Source organism: Brachionichthys hirsutus, chromosome 11 (genome assembly GCF_040956055.1).
Source record: "Brachionichthys hirsutus isolate HB-005 chromosome 11, CSIRO-AGI_Bhir_v1, whole genome shotgun sequence".
In the NCBI taxonomy this organism is placed as follows: Eukaryota; Metazoa; Chordata; class Actinopteri; order Lophiiformes; family Brachionichthyidae; genus Brachionichthys; species Brachionichthys hirsutus.
Window position 1 is genome coordinate 265225 of NC_090907.1, and position 15430 is coordinate 280654.

General features: G+C 55.1%; 2 protein-coding genes across 2 annotated transcripts in view; one reads left to right on the forward strand and one right to left on the reverse strand.

The window, feature by feature from the left end:
- Nucleotides 1-8397, forward strand: part of LOC137901626 (ARF GTPase-activating protein GIT1-like) — a 16549-nt gene extending 8152 nt beyond the window's left edge. The window contains 13 exon segments of the mRNA XM_068745671.1: nucleotides 243-291; nucleotides 681-753; nucleotides 1048-1145; nucleotides 3395-3506; nucleotides 3596-3720; nucleotides 4486-4638; nucleotides 4732-4866; nucleotides 4869-4991; nucleotides 5537-5617; nucleotides 5737-5813; nucleotides 5986-6162; nucleotides 6321-6384; nucleotides 6460-8397. Of these exon segments, the coding sequence (XP_068601772.1) occupies nucleotides 243-291; nucleotides 681-753; nucleotides 1048-1145; nucleotides 3395-3506; nucleotides 3596-3720; nucleotides 4486-4638; nucleotides 4732-4866; nucleotides 4869-4991; nucleotides 5537-5617; nucleotides 5737-5813; nucleotides 5986-6162; nucleotides 6321-6384; nucleotides 6460-6681 (1489 nt within the window). The 3' untranslated portion in view covers nucleotides 6682-8397.
- Nucleotides 8398-8668: 271 nt separating this feature from the next.
- LOC137901627 (tumor protein p53-inducible protein 13-like) lies at nucleotides 8669-12268 on the reverse strand. Its single transcript, XM_068745672.1, has 9 exons — nucleotides 12170-12268; nucleotides 11978-12049; nucleotides 11736-11771; nucleotides 11477-11535; nucleotides 11132-11210; nucleotides 10722-10850; nucleotides 9584-9775; nucleotides 8885-9500; nucleotides 8669-8800 (listed from the first exon to the last, which is right to left on the reverse strand). Exons 1-9 carry the CDS (start codon nucleotides 12266-12268, stop codon nucleotides 8694-8696), a joined length of 1389 nt encoding a protein of 462 aa, XP_068601773.1. The 3' UTR covers nucleotides 8669-8693.
- Between the last annotated feature and the right edge of the window lie 3162 nt (nucleotides 12269-15430).

Genomic DNA, 15430 nt, shown 5'->3' on the forward strand with positions numbered 1-15430 from the left:
AAAGTAGGATCCGATCAGACGCACGGCGGAGCGAGGAAGGTGACGAAGACGAGTCGAATGCGTCTCGGATTATTGATTAGATGATCACCAGCCGACAGATTGATCTTATTATTGCTATTTTACCCAACCCCCCCCCCTCCCCTCATCGCTCCTCCATACCGCCTGCCTCCTCCTCCTCCTCCTCCTCCTCCTCCTCCTCTTCCTCCTCCTCTCTTCTGACTGCTCTCTTCTGTGTTTTCCAGTCTGGATCTATCAGAATTGGCCAAAGCCGCCAAGAAGAAGCTGCAGGCGGTGAGTTGGTCTGACAAGCAATGGTCCGGAACCGGGACCGGAACCGGGGCCGGGACCGGAACCGGGACCGGAACCGGGACCGGAACCGGGACCGGGAACACCCCAGGGTCAGGACTTGTCCTTTAGTCGTGACCCAAACCTGCCAGAGGAGCGTCACGTAAGACGGAGAACCGTGCGGTACCGACGGAGCCCGGACCGGTCTTTATGCTAATGAGGCAGCAGCGTTGAGCCTGCAGGCCCCGCCCTGAACCTGTGGGGTTTTTCCGGTTCCGGTTCTTTGAGGGTCATGACAAGCTACATGCTACTGACAGACTGTAAGGTGGCTACGAGCGTTAGCGGCGGGGACACCTGCTCAGGTGTGTGACTCGCCGTGTGTGTTTGTGCGACAGCTCAACAATCGGCTGTTTGAGGAGCTGGCGATGGACGTCTACGACGAGGTGGACCGCAGGGAGAACGACGCAGGTGAGCCCCGGAGCCTTCCTCCTCATCTTCCTCACTCCCGGTCTGTTTGTGTTTGAGACGCGGCGGAGGAGAGGAGGAGGAGGAGGAGGAGGAGGAACGGCGTGAGAACATTCTTGTGGTTCTCTGCTCCTCTTCCTCGCCCCTCTCTCTCTCTTTCTCTCCCTTAGCAGCAGTCAGATCCTCTCAGATCAGAACCAGCATGGTCCAGTTTTAGGTGGACTTCACTCGCGTCCGAGGGCGGAGACAGAAGAGACTCCGCCCACCCAGCTCTCATTTCTGTCTCCATGCCTCCAGTTTGGCTCACGACCCAAAACCACAGCACCCTGGTGACGGAGCGCAGCGCCGTGCCCTTCCTCCCCGTCAACCCGGAGTACTCGGCCACACGGAACCAGGTAACCGGTAACGCACGCACACACACACGCACAGACACACGCACGCACGCACGCACACAGACACACACACACACACACACACTCACACAGACACAGACACACACACACAGACACACACAGACACACGCACGCACGCACGCACACACACACACAGACACACACACACACGCACACACACACGCACAGACACACACACACACACACACGCACACTCACACGCGCACACACACACACACACACAGACACACACACACACACACACGCACACACACGCGCACACTCACACGCGCGCACTCACACGCGCGCACACACACACACACACACACACGCACACTCACACGCACGCACGCACGCACGCACACACACACACAGACACACGCACACACACAGACACACGCACACACAGACACACACACAGACACACACGCACACACAGACACACAGGTGATCTCTGTTTCCCAAGAGCTCCTGAGTAGGAAGGAGAAATGGATCCTGACGTCATTCCAAATTGCCTTGGAGGAGGAGGAGAAGGAGGAGGATGAAGATGAATGTCCTCACATATTTTCTCTCCATTGCCACGTCTGCTCTGTCCTGATTGGACGGTTCAGGAAAGATTCACAGCCAGTTAGAGCTTCTCGTGCGAAGCGTGCAGGTCCAGCGGAAAGAGCGCGTGTGTGTGTGTGTGTGTTTACGTGTGTGTGTGTGTGTGTTTACGTGTGTGTGTGTGTGTGTGTGGCATACCGCAGCCGCCGGTCACACCGGGTTCTGGCCCCAGCTGCGTTCACTGACCTCTGGCTCCGGCTGCGTTCGTGCTGCGTTCACTGACCTCTGGCTCCGGCTGCGTTCGTGCTGCGTTCACTGACCTCTGGCTCCGGCTGCGTTCGTGCTGCGTTCACTGACCTCTGGCTCCGGCTGCGTTCGTGCTGCGTTCACTGACCTCTGGCTCCGGCTGCGTTCGTGCTGCGTTCACTGACCTCTGGCTCCGGCTGCGTTCGTGCTGCGTTCACTGACCTCCGGCTCCGGCTGCGTTCGTGCTGCATTCACTGACCTCTGGCTCCGGCTGCGTTCGTGCTGCGTTCACTGACCTCTGGCTCCGGCTGCGTTCGTGCTGCGTTCACTGACCTCTGGCTCCGGCTGCGTTCGTGCTGCGTTCACTGACCTCTGGCTCCGGCTGCGTTCGTGCTGCGTTCACTGACCTCTGGCTCCGGCTGCGTTCGTGCTGCGTTCACTGACCTCTGGCTCCGGCTGCGTTCGTGCTGCGTTCACTGACCTCTGGCTCCGGCTGCGTTCGTGCTGCGTTCACTGACCTCTGGCTCCGGCTGCGTTCGTGCTGCGTTCACTGACCTCTGGCTCCGGCTGCGTTCGTGCTGCGTTCACTGACCTCTGGCTCCGGCTGCGTTCGTGCTGCGTTCACTGACCTCTGGCTCCGGCTGCGTTCGTGCTGCATTCACTGACCTCTGGCTCCGGCTGCGTTCGTGCTGCGTTCACTGACCTCTGGCTCCGGCTGCGTTCGTGCTGCGTTCACTGACCTCTGGCTCCGGCTGCGTTCGTGCTGCGTTCACTGACCTCTGGCTCCGGCTGCGTTCGTGCTGCGTTCACTGACCTCTGGCTCCGGCTGCGTTCGTGCTGCGTTCACTGACCTCTGGCTCCGGCTGCGTTCGTGCTGCGTTCACTGACCTCTGGCTCCGGCTGCGTTTCGTGCTGCGTTCACTGACCTCTGGCTCCGGCTGCGTTCGTGCTGCGTTCACTGACCTCTGGCTCCGGCTGCGTTCGTGCTGCATTCACTGACCTCTGGCTCCGGCTGCGTTCGTGCTGCGTTCACTGACCTCTGGCTCCGGCTGCGTTCGTGCTGCGTTCACTGACCTCTGGCTCCGGCTGCGTTCGTGCTGCGTTCACTGACCTCTGGCTCCGGCTGCGTTCGTGCTGCGTTCACTGACCTCTGGCTCCGGCTGCGTTCGTGCTGCGTTCACTGACCTCTGGCTCCGGCTGCGTTTTGTGCTGCGTTCACTGACCTCTGGCTCCGGCTGCGTTCGTGCTGCGTTCACTGACTTCTGGCTCTGGCTGCGTTCGTGCTGCGTTCACTGACCTCTGGCTCCGGCTGCGTTCGTGCTGCGTTCACTGACCTCTGGCTCCGGCTGCGTTCGTGCTGCGTTCGCTGACCTCTGGCTCCGGCTGCGTTCGTGCTGCGTTCGCTGACCTCTGGCTCCGGCTGTGTTCGTGCTGCGTTCACTGACCTCTAACTCTCTCAGGGCAGACAGAAGCTGGCCCGCTTCAACGCCCGGGAGTTCGCCACGCTGATCATCGACATCCTGAGCGACGCCAAGAGGAGGCAGCAGGGGAAAGGCCTCAGCAGCCCGACTGGTGAGACTGGGGGTCCTGGTCCGGGCCGGGACCCGACGGGACCCGGCCCGGACCAGGACCCCGACATCTGTCGTGTTTCTGTCCGTCAGAGCTGCTGGATCTGGGAGTCGATGACGACCAGCACGACTACGACAGCGTGGCGTCGGACGAAGACACGGACAGCGAGTTAACCGCCCAGAACAACAACAACACGCAACGCAGCAACCGGGCCAAGGTAGGGGGGTGTTCCCATACAGTTTTATGATTGAAACCAAAGTAAAAGATTTAAGTAGCTAGCAGCTAGTAAGAGTTAGCAGTGTGTAGGAGTTAGCAGCTAGTAAGAGTTAGCAGTGTGTAGGAGTTAGCAGCTAGTAAGAGTTAGCAGCTAGTAAGAGTTAGCAGTGTGTTGGAGTTAGCAGTCAGTAGCAGTGTGTAGCAGTTAGCAGCTAGTAAGAGTTAGCAGTGTGTAGCAGTTAGCAGCTAGTAAGAGTTAGCAGTGTGTTGGAGTTAGCAGCTAGTAAGAGTTAGCAGTGTGTAGCAGTTAGCAGCTAGTAAGAGTTAGCAGTGTGTAGCAGTTAGCAGCTAGTAAGAGTTAGCAGTGTGTAGCAGTTAGCAGCTAGTAAGAGTTAGCAGTGTGTAGCAGTTAGCAGCTAGGAGCACCAACTCGAGGCCAGGATGTTCGGGTCGTCCAATAGGAGGAGGCGTGATGCGCAGTAAAGTGAGACAAACGGTTGTTTATTACTCGTTTATTTACTTTATTTATAGTCTCTTCCTCTCCTGAAGCCTCAGAGATCAGCTAGCAGACCCCGCCCCCCCTCCCCACGACGGTCTGTCCCAGCATGCTTTGCAGGATGAGTGACATCATCAGATATTCTGGGTCTCTGTCAGAGAGAGGAAAACAGGCCGCCCAGTCACGGAGCGGTCCCGCCGTGGTTCTGGACCGGAAGCGGGACACGAGTAACGGCCGCCTCCTCCTCTGCTCCTCCCTCCTCCTCCCCAGAGCATGGACTCGTCGGACCTGTCGGACGGGCCCATCACCCTGCAGGAGTACCTGGAGGTGAAGAAGGCGCTGGCCTCCTCCGAGGCCAAGGTGCAGCAGCTGCTGAGGGTCAACAACAGCCTGAGCGAGGAGCTGCGGCGGCTCCACAAGGAGGTAGGGAGCAGGAGCGAGGAGGAGGAGTCGTCCTCGTCCTCATCCTCAGTTGACACCCCCTCCCGTGTCCCCCCCCCCCCCCCCCTTCTGTAGATCACACGGATGCAGACAGAGAACAATGTACTGCATGGGGGCCAGCAGGCTGGGGGGGCATCTGGTCGTGGGGTAGGAGGGCCTGGTGGAGGGGGTGGGATGAGAGGAGGAAGTGGGCCCTCCACGGTTGCCCCCCCTCCCACCCCCACCCCCACCGGAGAGACCGCCAGGCCTTCTCTATGTACGAGACAGGGGCGACCCATGGCCCCCCAGCGCTGGACTCCCTGGCAGCCCGCCTGCAGCCCCTCAACACGCCCAGCGTAAGTTAGAAGGCCCCGCCCCTTTCTAAGCCCACCTTCCTTTTCGGTGGTCCTGATTGGCTCTCAAGTCCGACCCCGAGGCTCTGCTTCCTTGTCTTTGATGGGTGTGGGCGTGTCCCGGTGTGGGCGGGGTCTGCTCCTACCCGAACCTGGTACCAGCATCCGTCCCGATCCGATCGCCACTGAGCCCAGTGGGCGGAGCGTAGACCCGTACGGAGGTAGCGCCCTCTAGTGGCAGGAACAGAGACGTCACGCCTCGCTTCTGAACGCATCACTGTCTGTTCAGAGTAAATAAACAAAGATGGCTGACAGCCAATCACACGAGGTTGGGCGTGTCTTCGTGCAGGTCCGCTGGACCAGATCACCTGGATGCTGGTTCCAGGAGTAACAGAACCCGGTTCAGAGACTCACCTGTCTGTCCTCTCTCTCCTCACCTGTCCTGCATCACATGTGGATTCTGGACCGGTTCTGCTCCTCTGATGGTCCGTGTTGGAGCAGAACTTTGTGCCTGGTCTCACGGACCTGGTCCTGCACTCTCTTCACAGGTCAGGAGGGGGGGTTCAGGGGGTCCAGCCACCTACGGAGGTCAGCACCTGTCTGGGTCCACCGAGGCGGGCCGATACACGGTGAGACGAGACCCCAAGGATTCTGCAGGAGGTGGACCACACAGACCCCCCCCGCGGGGGCTGGACCTGGGTGGGGGGGTGAAGGTCGGTTCTAACCGTTTGTTTTCTTCCCCCCTCAGATCCAGAAAATGGAGAAGCACGGCAGCGGCGCCGACAGCGACTACGACAACACGCAGACATACGACCTCTCGCAAAGGTCAGCGCCGGAGTCAGCGTGACGTCACCGTGACATCGCCGTGACGTCGCCGTGACGTCGCCGTGACGTCGCCGTGACGTCGCCGTGACGTCGCCGTGACGTCGCCGTGACCCCGCGCCCCATCAGGCGGTTCCGTAAACTACCGGTCCCGTTTTTGTGCTCCTCCTGTCAGCATCGGGCGCAGCAGTGAGGAGGACGGCCGCGGGGAGTCCGAAGACGGGGGTGGCGTGGAGGGGGCGGAGCCAGACCCCACCCTGCCCTGCACCGAGGACGTCATCCTGAAAACCGAGCAGGTGACCAAGAACATCCAGGAGCTGCTGAGGGCCGCCCAGGAGTTCAAACACGACAGGTAGGAGCCACGCCCACAGGGAGACGTCATTCAGACCGGGTCCACCGGTCCACCGGGTCCACCGGGTCCACCGGGTCCACCGGGCCCGCTGACGTTAGGGGAACCGAAGGGAAGATGAAACGTTCGTCCAGTTTGAACCGGACCTTTCCCTCCTGCAGCTTCGTCCCGTGCTCGGAGAAGATCCACGCCGCCGTCACGGAGATGGCGTCCCTTTTCCCGAAAGTAGGTCCTCCTCTTCCTGTCTCCTCTTCCTGTCTCCTCGTCTCTGAGTCCTCCTCTTCCTTCGTGTTTCCGTAGCGACCGGCGTTGGACGCCGTCCACTGCTCCCTCCGCCTGCTGGCTTCCAGCGCCTCCCGGCTGCAGGTGGAGTGCCGCAAGGCGGCGCCGTCCGAGCCCGGCTCCGGCGCCGTTGCCGTGGACTACCAGCTCCTCACCCAGCAGGTCATCCAGTGCGCGTACGACATCGCCAAGGCCGCCAAGCAGCTCGTCACCATCACCACCCGAGAGAAGAAGCAGTGATGCAGGGTGGGCGGAGCCTACAGCCCGCTGAGTCGGACCAGGAGAAACGGCGTCCCTCCCCCGACCTCAACCCGGGGGGAGGGACGCCGTTCTGCAGGGGTCCTCCAGCCAGACACAAAGCCCCGTTGTCCCCCGGGGAAGACGGACCTCGTCCCGCAGGGCGCCGGTCCGGCCCGGCCCGGCGGTACGCAGCACGAGTTCTGGTGAGGCGAGCACCGGGAGGACAAACGGACCGTTACACTGGAGACTTGTTGTTGTTTTTTATTGATCTTTTTGTTGATCTCATTGAGGCCGGCCCGTGAACGGGTTCTGGGCTGTTCGGGCCCGAGGGGTTGAACATTTGCCAAAGGGGGTGGGGCTGATCTGGTCTCAGGTGGCCCCCTGGTGGATCCAAACGCTCCCCTCGGTTGTTCCGGGCCTTTAATTACAGAACCTCTTGTAGCAGAGCCAGTGGAATCATCTCAGAACCGGACCCGGGTTCCTCTGGGCCCGGCGGGTCCATGAAACGCTTCATTCCTTACAGTAAAAGTCCTCACCTGGCTTCAGAACCAAGTTCATCGGTCATCACAAGGTGGGCGGGGTCAGGGAGGAGCCATCCCGTCACCAATAGTCTCTGCTGCTAGTCTCAGGGTGGACCCGCCCCAGGAAACAAACTACTTCCTGTCCACATCCAGGCAGGTCTGGAGCTCGTGGTCTCTGGTCGGTTGCCCCGCCCTCACCAACGGGTTCCTCTGCTTTCATGCTAGCGGTCCCGTCATTGGGCCCGGGGGGGGGGTGCTGAGACCAGACCCTGACTGAGAGTTCTGGATGTGCTGGTCTGGGTCCAGCACATCCGTCCCTCTACCGACCAAACAATCCGGATCCGACGCCGCCCGCCCCTAAGCGGGGGGGGAACGTTTGAGATCCGGTTTACGTCCAGAAAGAGTCACGTGACGAGGAAGAGGAGGGTCTCCATCTTCATCACAGACCCTGCCCCCAGCACTTGGAAGGCTCGCCCCCCCCCGGATGATGTCACTACTAGGGTGAGGGTGAAGTGTCGTCACTATCTCTCTCTTGATTGGCTGAATCACTACTTCCTGTCTGACGGGCCAATCACGGCTGCGCAGCTCTAACCATATAAACCGATATTTCTATTAAGCTACGTGTTGATTTAACTCTTTGTTGGTCCAACGCGGCGGACGGGTCTGACCCCCCCCGGGCCCGCCCCCCTTCGTTAGCAGGCTATGACGTCACTGCGGTCCAAGTTGCACTATTTAGCGTGGACCGAACGGGGGGAGGGGAACGCACACGGCCCGGTTCTGGCCCCCCAGGGAGCCTCTAGTCTGAATGTTAACGCTTCCCCCCCGACGCTTTGGGAGACAGAACCGGAACCGGGAACTCATAAGCTGTACGTTTGTAATAAAACGGAGAAACGACGTCGTCTGATCCGGTTCTTCTGGATCTAAACCCGATTGTTGGACCGCTGTCTGGTCGAACCGGGTCACGGGCTCGGTTCTTTATTCGGGTCCGGTTCTTTATGTCATCACCTCTGTCCTTCACCTGGAAGAAGTTAAGAACACAAACTGGGACGTCCATCCAGTCTGTCCTGATCCCGCCCCCTTCTTCACCTTTACCTGCGGGATTCAGAGCTCCGCCTCCTCAGACTAACTAACCCGTTTATATTTACACTAAACAAATACACTTTATATTTATACTCAATGTTTTTAGGGTTGAATATTTAATTTGCAGTTTCTTTGCTCATACATTTAATCCAGAAAAACAAATCAAGTCACTCTGGAACGTTTTCGTGAAACGATATCTTATATTTAAAGCTTGGAGGGAATGTGCGGCTGACGGATGATGTCATCGAGGGCGGAGCTTTGATCCATGACTGGATTCTGGAGTTTGTCCGTTTAGAGATAACTCTGTTAAACCGGACGGCGTTCCGGACTGTTTATTTAGCGGCTAAGCTAACAAACACAGTTCACAACCACAGGACTGCAGCTGGCGGCCATCTTGGTTCTGCTGGATCATCATTGGACGTCATCGGAGCTGGACGAGCTGGGAAGGAGGACGCACTCCTGCCTCCTGCTCCTCTTGCGCCTCCTCTTTGTGATCCGGAGCCTCCTGCGGATCACATCTGAGGGACACAAACGCAGCGTGTTAATGAAGGCCCCCCCCCCCGGCGCTGCCTGATTGGACCACCGTGTCCCCGCCCCCACACCTGCCACGCTGTCGTAGCCCAGCTGTGGGTCGGTCCAGTACAGACTCGGCGCCGTCCTCCACTGGCGGTACAGGCGTGTGTGAAGAACCGACAGGGTCAGCAGAACCAGCAGGAAGCCCAGCGCCGCCGCCGCCCAGACCGCCTCGTCCGACCTCTGGGTCCTGGAGAACCTCCCGCTCACCTCCGAGTCCTTGCTGGGCGGGTCGGTGGCTGGACCTGGGTTCTGCTGAGAGGCGGACCGGGAGAACGCTCTCTCTTTCAATGCGACGGCTTCATCACCCTCCTTCAGAACTCCTGGAGGGTCTGAAGCTTCGTATTTGGAGCTGCGGGTCCGAGTCCCTGTCCCGGATGGGTGCCCATGCTTTATCGGACCAGCATTTGGGCTTTGAGTTCTGAGTGCGTCTGACCCGGCAGGCCGGGGCCGGTCTGTGTTCTGAGTGTTGGACTGGATAGTCGTCCGGTTCCCTGGAGGGGAACCTGCCGGCGGTCCAAGAGTCCTGCTGAGGTTCTGGACGTCCCGTATGGTCCCGTTGGTGTGTTCCGCTCTGACTGGCCGGACTTTGGCCTCCCTGTTGGACTTGGTGATGACCTCCTGGCAGCACCTCCTTACGGCCTCCTGGGGGGGGTCGGCAGTCACATCTCAGACTCGGATATAGAGACGCTGGTCATCGGCGTACGAAAGAACCCGAGTCTCCGGACCTTCCTGCTTCCTGGCGGTTCCTCCGGTTCCTGCTCAGCCGACCTGGTCAGCAGGTAGTCGTACCGCCAGCTTGGCCTCACGCCTCCGGACCCGTTTGATGTGGACGTCGTGGTCTCCAGCCAATCACAGGCGTCCGAGACGGCCACCGTGGACAGCTCCAAGGTACGAGCCCAGGAAACCAAGGCTATTGGCTGAACAGAGAACAAACATCAAACACAGGCTAATCGGCGTCATGTTAGCATCACGCTAGCTTCTGAGCTACAAACAGGAAGTCTCTACGTGCAGCGTTCAGATATTTAACCACAGACTCGTCTCGTCGATGACATCATCGACCTCAGAGTTCACTTCTCATGTGCACTTAGTCAGATCGTTGCTGCTGCTAACATTAGCTTAGCTTGGTGTTCGTTGAGTACAGATGAGTCACAAGGACAGTGAAGAAAACCAGTAGAACCCAGATATAAACCAGTAGAACCGACATAAACCAGTAGAACCCAGATTAAGCCAGTAGAACCCAGATTAAACCAGTAGAACCCAGATTAAACCAGTAGAATCCAGATTAAACTGGTAGAACCCAGATTAAACCAGCAGAACCCAGATTAAACCAGCAGGACCCAGATTAAACCAGTAGAACCCAGATTAAACCGGCAGGACCCGGATTAAACCAGCAGGACCCAGATTAAACCAGCAGGACCCAGATTAAACCATCAGGACCCAGATTAAACCGGCAGGACCCAGATTAAACCCTCAGGACCCAGATTAAACCATCAGGACCCAGATTAAACCATCAGGACCCAGATTAAACCAGCAGGACCCAGATTAAACCATCAGGACCCAGATTAAACCGGCAGGACCCAGATTAAACCATCAGGACCCAGATTAAACCGGCAGGACCCAGATTAAACCATCAGAACCCAGATTAAACCATCAGAACCCAGATTAAACCATCAGGACCCAGATTAAACCATCAGGACCCGGATTAAACCATCAGGACCCAGATTAAACCATCAGGACCCAGATTAAACCCTCAGGACCCAGATTAAACCATCAGGACCCGGATTAAACCATCAGGACCCGGATTAAACCAGCACCAGATTAGACCCCCTGGACGTGTCGCCTGCTGACGGGGCTGCCGCTCACCCGCCGTTGGCTCAGCTGATGGTGTGGCGTGAGGACGTAGTTGGACAGACAGGAGCGTCCCAGGACGGACAGGAGACGGCGTTCCTGGGACGGAGCGCAGGGATGGAAGAGGAGGACGGTCGCCGCGTGCTGGAAGACAGACAGGTGAGCAGCAGCGGGACTCCGCCCCCTCCTCGGTTGTATTGCAGGTACTGTGTAATAGCTCAGTGGCGCCCCCTACAGCACGCGTGCACATTAAGCGTTGCCATGGCTGCAGGGCGCGGCGCATCGGGTCGTTTCAAGTTCTAGAACCTCTGACCTAAAGGCCCCGCCCTGATGTCATGACATCATCAGTGGGCGTGGCCTGATTGGTTTCATGACAAACAACAAATTGTGACCTGGTCTTGAGGTCAGAGTCCGCGTTGACTCACGTGTAAATTATTGATCCACCGCTGAGGAGGGCAGTACAGGTACTCGCCACTCTCTGCCCTGATTGGTCGGTGCGCTCCACTGCAACACACACAGTACTTTAAGAGTGGGTACCTTCTGTTACACTACAGGTACTACAGGTACTACACAGGTACCCTACATGCAGTACACGGGTACCCTACGTGTACTACACAGGTACTACACAGGTACCCGACATGCAGTACACGGGTACCCTACGTGTACTACACAGGTACTACACAGGTACCCGACATGCAGTACACGGGTACCCTACGTGTACTACACAGGTACTACACAGGTACCCTACCCTGCGGTTCCGGTGGTCTTACCTGTTGGGAATGGAACGGTTGTAGGAAACATCCTGGTCCATGCAGATCAGCCGGACTCGCTGCGGTGAAAGAAAACAAGCATGGTAACCCTGGTAACCAACCAACCAACCAATCAATCAATCAATCAATCAACTCGGACGCTCCAACCCAGTTCTGGTGTGGGCGTGCTGTAGAACATCAGGTCAGGTTGTTCCGGGGTCAAAGGTGACGAAGACGTTACAGATCGATTGATTGATCGATTGATGAATCGCTGACTCACCTCAGGGTGATGGACCGTGTCCACGCTGGGATGTCTCTGTGGACAGAGGGACGCGTTAGATCACCTGAGCAGCGACTGCTTTGTGACCGGGGCGGCGCAGTGGGCGGCGCAGTGGGCGGCGCAGTCTCTTCAGAAGGTTCTGGATTCGATTCCTCCCCGTGTTCTCTGCGTGGGTTCTCTCCGGGTTCCCCCAAGAACGGGGTGCACCAGAGCGCGCCCGAGGAGGCGGTTTCCATAGTTACCGTCGCGGTCCAGGGAGACGTTGGACATTCCCAATGAACAGCTGCATCCGGCAGGTCCCGGTCCAAATAGAGCTAACACACGCAAGCACGCACGCACACACACACACACACACACACGGAAATACTTATAAAAATGCTCCTTAACCTGAAGCAATGGTGACAAGGCACGAACCGAACCGAACCGGACCGAACCTTTCCATTGTCACAGCCCGGCCCCGCAGGCGGAACGCACCGACCCAGAGCGACCCACAGCGCCAGCAGCACGGTCCCGGATGCCGCCTGGCTCGGCATGGTGGCGCCCAGCGACCCGCCTAGCATTTAGCTCGCCGCCATAGCTTCACGCTGGTCCTGCAGGGAGACACGGACCCGTTAGCCCCGGACAGAGGTCTCCCCAGCGGCATCACGCGGGGCGCGACACGGGCTAAAGTCGGCTCAGAGTTAGCCGTCCGTCCGGCGGCCTAACTAAGCTAACTAAGCTAACTATGCTAAGTGGTTCAGCGACATTTTAAAGTTCAAGTAGACGATAAAGGTCGTTCATAAAACACAATGTAAAAGATAACTTATGAATTTCATGCAGCTAGCTTCCTGTGACGTCAAAGCGTTTCCTGGAGAATTTCAAAATAAAATCATTCACTATACAGAATCGCTATATTTCACAAGTCTTACGTTTAGTGTTTTATCGGACATTTTGTATTGAAATTTAGCCATGTGTATATGTATGTATATATATTTTTTAAATTAATTATTATTAAAGTATTACAGTATATCGTTACTTTTATTGGTGAAAGTATGAATTCCCATTCAGGATCGACTTTTAAACTACGGAAACTCGCGTGGACCAAACAGAAGTTCGACAGGCCTCAAATAACAATGACCTTTTCTAACCTCTAGGGGGAGATTAGCAGCATTAAATAATTTAAACCCGTGTTTTTGTGGTTAATAAATGATTACATTCATAACCTCTGTGACTCTGACGTCATTCGGTTCTGAGCTGCTCAAAGATTAAACATCTTTAATCAACTGATATGTTTTTGGTGTTTTGGTTAATAAACCATCAATAACTAAAATCACTTTCATTGTTGACCTGTAGATTAAAGAGCAGATCTGGACTCTGCAGGGACAGAAACAAGCTCTACCTGTTTGGACAGGTAAGCCTGAGCCCCACCCACCTGACACAGCCTTCTGTTTCAAAATAAAAGAAACCTTAAAAAGAAAATGTCAGCGAAAGCAAATAGTAAAATAAATTAGTTAAATAAAAAGACAACTATCGCTATTGGAATATGTGAGTTGATCCGTTAAACGTCGTTTTTGATTTCAGAGGCTTGAGAAAGGAAGCGTCTGACTTTTCTTTTGGTGACCTTCCGCCTGCTGCCCCACCCATGGAACTATAAAATATTTCTTGAAGCGCCTGTGAGAGGAGTCGTGGCTTCCTGGAGCAAGGAGCAGTCGGGACCGAATGGAGCCCCCCCCCCTCACAGGTGGGCTCTCTTTGTGATTGTTCGATTGGCTCGGCAGCTCGCAGGTGTCTTTCTTTATTCCAACAGCTAAAGAGGGAAGGAAAACAATCCCTCGGTGGTTCCAGAGCGGTTTCTATGACGATGATGGGGGGGGGGGGGTCATGATGTCTGCTTCAGGAAGTGTTTCATCATAAACTCTTCTGGCTCTATAAAGTGTTGCTCCCCGTCACGTCGCTCCAGGTGGAGCTGATGCTGCAGGTGTGGAGCAGCCAGCGGCGGCCCCCCCGGCCCCCCCGGCAGAGGAAGCAGAACCTGAAGACCAGAGCAAGGTGGACGGAGACATGAGTCAGCCCGGGGATCCGGCAGAAGAGGTCAGAGGTCAATCGTTTATCAGTTATCATTGAATGACCTTCACAAGAGCTCGTCATGAGGAGAGCGATGGAATGGAAGCAATAATGATAATAATAATAAATAAATAAATAAAATAATAATTAATAAATAATAATTAATAATTAATAATAACTAAATAAAATAATAAATAATAATTAATAATAATAACTAAATAAAATAATTACTAATAAATAATAATAATAACTAAATAAAATAATTACTAATAAATAATAATAATAACTAAATAAAATAATAATTAATAATAATTAATAATAAAATAATAATAAATACTAAACAATAAATACATAATAATAAATTAATACATAATACATAATAATACTAATAATAAATAATAATAATAGCAATAAATCATTAATAATGCACTTTACATCTGAGAAAATAGGGATGTGTGTTGGTTTGTGTGATTAGTGTGTGTTGTTTTGTGTGTTGTTTTGTGTGATTGTTGTGCTTCTCTCTCACTAGGAGATGTACACATGTGACAGCTCTTCCTCCTCTGGGGTCAGTGATGACGAAGTTATTGAGAGGAAAGACAAGAAGATGAAGAAGACGAAGAAGAAGAAGAAGAAGAAGAAGGTGTGTGAGATCATCTTCACCTCTCTGAACGACGTGGAGCGTTTCTGCTCCTCCTCTCATCCAGGATGAAATCCCTCGTGGGTTTTTATGAGTTGCTGATTTACAGAATTCTGACATGAGGATCAGTTAACCCTGCTTAGCTGAGGTGGTGGGCGTGTCCCGTCGCTGGCGGGACACGCCCACCACCTCGCCTACTGATTCAGCAGCCTCCATTTTGTCCTGATCAACTACTCAGTTCAGTATTTACAGAACTGAGTCACACCTTTCTCTGTCAACAGGATTCCAGCTCCTCCTCCTCCTCCACCTCCTCCTCCTCTTCCTCCTCCTCAGACAGCGAGGTACGCTTTCAGACGCGACCACAATAATGTTGGTTGACGTCGACCCACAAGCGTTAGTGTGCGTTAACAATATCACACGCAGACCGCAGCATTGTGCATGGACCAATCAGAGCGCTCGATCAGCCGATCAGCATCAGCTGTGTGACCAGAAACCAGTTTAAACTTTAGTCCTGTTTCTATTCAGGTGTTATACCTGGCTCTAAAGGGGGCGGGGCTGACTTCTGGATATATATATATATATATATATTTATGGATTTATATTTTTTATTTAAATCACTAAAAACTGATTCCCATTCTCATTTTGGTTTGTGTGTGTGCGTGTGTGTGTGTAGGTGTGTGTGTGTGTGTGTAAGTGTGTGTGTAGGTGTGTGTGTGTGTGTGTGTGTGTGTAAGTGTGTGTGTAGGTGTGTGTGTGTGTGTGTGTGTGTAGGTGTGTGTGTGCGTTCCCTTTCAAACAAACCTTTATTCATCACAGGGTGTGTCGTCCTCCTGTCACTTACCTGATGGCCCCACCCACATTCCAGTCATTCCTCTGCCGTCTATTCCAACAGAAGCCAGGTCACGTGGACGAGCCTCTGACTCACGTGCACGCTCCTCCTCCTGACACACCTGACCTGCTTTTCCTGACTTTCTCCTCAGGTGAAGCAAAATCTGAAAGTGCGTTGAGCTTTGGA

What these genes read in the sequence shown, in the direction of transcription:
- LOC137901627 (XM_068745672.1), bottom strand. Translation starts at nt 12,268, where the DNA reads ATGCCGAGCCAGGCGGCATCCGGGACCGTGCTGCTGGCGCTGTGGGTC. An exon ending in CGGGCTGTGACAATGGAAAG is followed by an intron (nt 12,050 to 12,169) that starts GTTCGGTCCGGT and finishes TGCGTGTGTTAG; the next exon opens with CTCTATTTGGACCGGGACCT. An exon ending in AACCGCCAGGAAGCAGGAAG is followed by an intron (nt 9,501 to 9,583) that starts GTCCGGAGACTC and finishes GACCCCCCCCAG; the next exon opens with GAGGCCGTAAGGAGGTGCTG.